Source organism: Nicotiana tomentosiformis, chromosome 6 (genome assembly GCF_000390325.3).
Source record: "Nicotiana tomentosiformis chromosome 6, ASM39032v3, whole genome shotgun sequence".
NCBI classification, from domain to species: domain Eukaryota; kingdom Viridiplantae; phylum Streptophyta; class Magnoliopsida; order Solanales; family Solanaceae; genus Nicotiana; species Nicotiana tomentosiformis.
In genome coordinates this window covers 65,827,862-65,834,129 of record NC_090817.1, presented here as the reverse complement: position 1 = coordinate 65,834,129, position 6,268 = coordinate 65,827,862, and the positions used below count along the sequence as shown (strand labels likewise).

Genomic DNA, 6,268 nt, shown 5'->3' with positions numbered 1-6,268 from the left:
TTAAGTCCATATAAAGATTTGAGTAGTCTACATCCTGTGTTCCCTCCTTGGCTACTAAATCTAGGAGGCAGTTGCACGTATACCTCTTCCTCAAGTTCACCTCGAATAAAGACATAGTGAACATCCATCTGAAATAATGCCAATTGATTCATAGTTGCTAATGCAATCACAGTCCTAACGGTTACCATTTTGACCATAAGAGAGAATGTCTCTTGATAATACAACCCTTCTTGTTGGTTGTATCCTTTAGTAACCAATCTAGCTTTGTATCTCTCTATTATTCCATCTGACCTATGCTTAATTTTGTATACCCATTTGCAACTAATCGGAACTTTGCCTTTGGGGATAGGAACCACCCCCCGTGTCTTGTTACTCATCAGTGCATCTATCTTAGCTTGCATAGCATCTACCCATTTCTGATCCTTTATTGCCTAATTATAGGATGCAGGTTGAACATCTGTTGACACTTCAGCAAGATACGTCTGATAGGTAGTGCTCAATGTGTCATAGCCTAGATAATTGGACATAGGATACATGCAAGTTGAAGAAGAAGGCTTCATAGTTGGGAAAATGTAGTCCTTGGTCCAGATTGGTGGTTTTGATCCTCTACTAGTTCTCCTAAGTTGCATATGGGAGACTTCCTCACTTGCCACATTTGCTGCATGTTCTGGCTGTTGAACTGGAATCTCCTCATCATTACTGTTGGATAAATCATCCAGCTGAGGAACTGCATCTTCATTTTCAGCATGTGGTTGTCCCATTTCTTGAGCAGGAACCTGCATTTTCTGAATAGGAGCATGCGGTTGTTGAGATGAACTTTGTTCTGTTGTATATTAATGATAGTCTATAATTACATATTTTAGTCTCTTATTACACTCTAATTTACTGCACTTTAATTGAGTTTGAGCTTTAATCGCTAGTGTTTTTTCCTAAATGTGTGTTTTATGCCTTGTAGGAGTGATTCCGATCTATGAAGATGTTATGGAATGAATTCAAGCTATTCTAGAGCTTTGAAGTCTGATTAAAAGCTCAAGGATTAAGTTGAGATCATGTTCGGGGATCAACGGATGATAGTGCACTTTAAGAACGAAACGAAGTATTGAGCAGGCATATTGTGCATTGTCCAATAAAATGCACATAACTTTTCGCTCAGAAATCCGTTTGGGCTCCACAATATATAGTTGAAAAGATATTTAAAAGGGCTACAACTTTTATGTTTTACATTTTTCCAAATTTACAAAGCCGCATGGCGTGGTGCGTCGCCCCGTGCGGTGCGCCTGTACAAAGTTTACAGAGTTAGAGTCTTATTTTGCGTGGGAGAAGGTATTTTCATTTGGGCCCAACCCTACTTAGTATAAATACATGTAAAAATAACTTTTGATAGACTTTTCACCTAAGGAGAGCACAGAGCCGCCTTGGAGGTCGGGTTTCATCTTTTCTTCCACCAAACTTAGTATTTTTTATGTTTCTTTGTATGATTTGTTGTTTGGCTATCATGTCTATGAGGAGCTAAAACTTCACGTTCTAGGGTTATGGTTATTTCATGACTATTGTTATTCGAATATTAATTTTAATTTTTTGATTTATCGTATTGGTTTATTTATTCAATCTTGTGCTTAATTATTTGATTGCTTAATCACCAATTGAATACTATCTACGAATCTAGAATTGAACTCAAAAGTTGGAATTTTAGATTGCATATAGGATTGAGTAGAGCAAATTCTTGAACCTGGCCTCGGGGAATGGATTCGCGGTTAGGATAGATATATACCTAATTGCCTTGCTTGGTTGATGTACAAGAATTATAAATGCGTTCTTGTTGATTCTAACTCCATAGACATATAGGCGTTAGGTTAGCTTGAATAGGAGAGTAAGAACTCGACAGATTCTTCTGAGCAATATTAACCCTGTCAACCAATAAGCTAGATAAATTAGTAAGTCAATTTAATTAAAGAATACAATAGGAATGTTAGATAGCCCATAACCCTAGATCATTTTCATCATATTGATAACATAAAAATCTACTCTTCCTTTGTTCAGAGTTCATTATTTGTTTTCTTTATTTAATTAGTTTAGAATCAAATACTTCTAGGTTTAATTCTTGTTTAGATAATTATGATAGTCTAATTTAGTTAATAGTTAATCACAAGTCCTCGTGGGTTCGACATCCGATTTTTAGTCACTTTATTACTTGACGACCGCGTATACTTGCGTGTGCATTTGTCCGCAACATATATTGTCTAGTTGATTCAAAGAACAGGGGAGGACTTCTTTCTTCTTTCATAAGCATGAATGGAAATACATCCTCTCTAAATGTAACATCTCTGCTGACAAAAAACTTCTTGTCCTTCAGATTGTATAACTTGTACCCTTTCTAAGATATTGAATATCCCAAATGGATTGTTGCTATTGCCCTAGGAAGAAGTTTATCGCTCTGGTTGGTGACTGTGGCAAAACAAAGATAGCCAATAACCCTTAGATGAAGTAGTGAAGGTGGTGACTTATGGAAGACCTCATATGGTGACTTTCCACCTAGTACAGAGGATGGTAGCCTTTTTATCAGATATACAGTTGCTAGTACACAATCTCCCCAAAAATGCACTAGTATACTTCCCTGAAACCTCAGTGCTCTAGCTACTTCTAAAATATGCCTATGCCTCCTCTCCACCACTCTATTTTATTGTGGAGTGTGTGGACAACTACTCTGATGTATTATGCCATTGTCTGATAAAAAAGTTGCGCATTCAGAGCTGAAGAACTCAATTCCATTATCAGTTCTAAAACATTTAACATTATGGTTAAATTGCGCATTGACCATCTTGATAAAAGACTTTAGAAGCACAAGTGTATCACTTTTCAACTTCATTAAGAACACCCAAATCATTTTTGAATGATCATCCACAAGTGTCAAGAAGTATCTATTTCCATTAGAAGTGGGCACCTTGTAGGGTCCCTAAATATCTACATGCAATAGCCGAAAAATGACTCCTGCTCTAGTGGTACTAAGGGAAAAAGGTTTCCTAGTTTGTCTTTCTAATGGACATATAGTGCATTTATTGAAATTGCAATCTATAAGCATCTTGTTCTTCATAAAAGCCAGTTGCCTCATTACTCTGGCCGGTACATGTCCAAGCCTTCTGTGCCACACATTATTATCTGTAGTAGTGTCTTCTACCAAACAACTTTTAATCTGTTGCCTGGGCTTATTTGCACTTGATCCATATGGTAACACCAGATAAAGACCACCCTTTTCTTTACCAATCTCCTTCACTTTCCCAGTGCATAGGTCCTGAAATACACACAATGATGGAAAGAAAAATACTGAACAAAATAGCTCCTTAGTCAATTTTGAAACTAACAATAAATTGTATTTGAAGTCAAGCACACATAGAATATTTTGAATTGATTCACCACCTGTGATACTGCATTTTCCTTGATACATAGCTGGTACTGATTTTCCATTTGGCAGATGAACATTACCTCCTTTGGAGTTAGTAATCTAGTTATATCAGTCAGTAAACTAATATTTGAAGTCATATGATTTGTTGCCCTTGTATCAATAATCCAAGGAATGTCACAGATTTGAGTCAATTGTAAATCAATGTTACCTGCCATGTTTACTGCAAACTCTTCTCCTTTGTCTTGATTCAACAGCTTCATTATCTGGTTGTACTGCTCATCAATAAAATAGTTGTGCATTCCTTGCCTTGCTATATTAGAATCTGCAGTTGTGGCTGCCTGAAACATGTCATCCTTTGCATGAAATCCATCACTCATAGCTGAATTAGTTTGTCGATACTCTTGCTTCCTTTTTCCTTTGAAACCAGGTGGGTAGCCCACTAACTTGTAACAAGTATCCTTAGTGTGGCCTTTGGTTCTGTAGTACTCACAATACAGATTTCCATATCTCTTGAACTTTTGTGTGTTATCTCTAGAACTCATTAGGGCAGTGGAATCACTCACCTCATTCATAGGTGTATTGCTCATACAAACTTTCCTTTGACTCTCCTCATGAATTAGCATAGCATATGTACGACTCACACTTGGTGATGGGGACATAAGCAGCATCTTACTTCTAATGGCACTATAGCTCTCATTTAATCCCATTAAAAACTGAAAAAGTTTCTGCTTTTCTAACTGTGTTATGAACTCTCTTGTTTCAGGAGTTATAGGCAGAGTTGGAATTAGAGCACTATACTCATCCCACAGTAGTTTAAGCCTATAATGATAAGTAGAAATACTCGAGGTACCTTGAGAAACTGTAGCAATTTCGCGATGAAGATTGTAGAACCTCGATCCACTGATTTTGTCAAAACGATCATTTAAATCAGCCCACACCTCATGAGCATTATTGGCATAGACTATCTCATTCACTAACTCCGGCAACAGAGTATTCATAATCCAAGTCAAAACTGTAGCATTGACACGTTCCCAATCCTCGCCTAGATCATGAGTGAATTGATCCTTAGTGCATGTCCCAGTTATGAACCCTAATTTTCGTTTAGCTCGCAACACGATCTTCATTGCTCTGCTCTAGACTGAGTAATTCTTATTGCCAGTTAATCAGACTAAAATTATTACATTTCCTGGTGCATCTGAGGGTTGTAGGTACAACGGATGTCACGGATTATCAATGTCTAAAGCAGTCATTGCAAATTTACTCAGAAAATTGGGGATTTGAGGATAAGCAAAAAATGATTGAAAATTCTCTCAGCAATTTCATAGAAACAACTCTCAAACTAGAGTTTTAGCTTCGATTGATTTACTCCAGCTCTGATACCATGTTAAAATCCACCATTGTTAGGTGGAGATGAAGCTCAACTAAGAGAATGAAGACGAAGCCTAGGGAGAGAAACTTCTGGACAGTTGTATCTCACTGTGTATTGAGAGAAAAGAATCAATTACAAGAGTTAGTTCTACTACTATTTACACGTGTATATATAAGCAATGAATTAGCTCTTAATTAAACTCTACAATACAGTTATTTCAATTATAACTAACTTCTAACACTGAACTAACATTATGCTAAAGTAACCGATTGTCACTCCGTCTCTAGCCCTTCAACAAAAACAAAAGCAACTACACGGACAAACCTGTCTTTTATGATAATCCAAAAGAAAAAAAAGATAATAAATTAATAGAGTAGTATGTGTTTTCTCCTTTTTTTACCTAATTAAAACGTTCCACCAACCAAAATACTGTTGTTTTAACCATCAAAATTGTATAATTCTCGTTTAAGTTTATATCTTCTACTACCTTTATTTGTGAACCGTCGAACTTATTTTGCACACAATGATTGCAGCAAAGAAAAATATGGCGTATTAAGTAAAACTTATCATTACTAACAGTTCTAAGCATTTACCAGATTTCCCCTTCCCATTACTAATAAGAAGGTAGGAAAATCAACATTACACTATTTGGAGAAAAAGGGGCCTCAAGGGTTATCTAATTGTCTTTTCTGGCATCAAATCTTGATGATTCATATTCATGATTTATTCTAAAGCATTCAAACTGTGTTACGTTAAATCCTATCTACTTGGACCATTTCTGTGCCCTGATGTCCTGTAAGTTATATCGCACAAAGTAATATTAGTCTTTTCTATATGTCGAAGCCATTATTTCGCTGATTTATTGGCATGAAATTTTCTTTTCAAAACACTGAGACTGAGAATTTAGTTAACATTCCGTTTGGTTGTTTTCCAATGGTGGTGTTGTTTTTTTTCCAACTTATAACACACATCGTTCCTTTTTTTCCATCTGAAGTTTGTTCATCAAACTTTCTTAGTGGCCTTTAGACGAAAAAAAGTGTTGTTTTTCCATCTATGTTGGTAATTTTCTTTAAAGAATTTGCAAAGAATTAGTTTGTTTTTAAAAAAATCAAAAAGCAGCCCAAAAAGGACTTCTGCTCACATTTCCTTTCAAATTAACTTGAAAACAAGAAGAAAAAACAGAAGACATTCAAAATAAAATCTGCATGCAGTAAAATCAACCAAACGTTTCGAAATTGACCAACTGTTGCACCAAATTAAGTGCAGATTGAGACGAGGCAGGCAGAGGTCCCAAAAAAGTAACAATAAACCCTTGATGACCAGATACTTCTTACAGACGTATCTAGCAAAAAATATCACTCATTTGTAACAGTAAAATCGAAGGGGTTCTTGTTTATTCATTGACAAAAAAAGTAAAGAAAACTAATTCAAAAGTTAACAGACATTAATATTATTTGATCATTCTTTCACCTTAAGCGTCTTATCCGACGTATTCACTT

General features: G+C 35.9%; 1 protein-coding gene across 1 annotated transcript; it reads right to left on the bottom strand.

The window, feature by feature from the left end:
* Nucleotides 1-431: 431 nt before the first annotated feature.
* On the bottom strand, nucleotides 432-4,524 carry LOC138894123 (uncharacterized). The gene is made up of 3 exons (XM_070178803.1): nucleotides 3,481-4,524; nucleotides 3,113-3,289; nucleotides 432-776 (listed from the first exon to the last, which is right to left on the bottom strand). The coding sequence occupies exons 1-3, from the start codon at nucleotides 4,522-4,524 to the stop codon at nucleotides 432-434; spliced, it is 1,566 nt and encodes a 521-aa protein (XP_070034904.1).
* Nucleotides 4,525-6,268: the final 1,744 nt, after the last annotated feature.

What these genes read in the sequence shown, in the direction of transcription:
- LOC138894123 (XM_070178803.1), bottom strand. Translation starts at nt 4,524, where the DNA reads ATGAAGATCGTGTTGCGAGCTAAACGAAAATTAGGGTTCATAACTGGG. An exon ending in GATTACTAACTCCAAAGGAG is followed by an intron (nt 3,290 to 3,480) that starts GTAATGTTCATC and finishes TGTGTATTTCAG; the next exon opens with GACCTATGCACTGGGAAAGT. An exon ending in TTGGACATGTACCGGCCAGA is followed by an intron (nt 777 to 3,112) that starts GTAATGAGGCAA and finishes CAGAAAATGCAG; the next exon opens with GTTCCTGCTCAAGAAATGGG.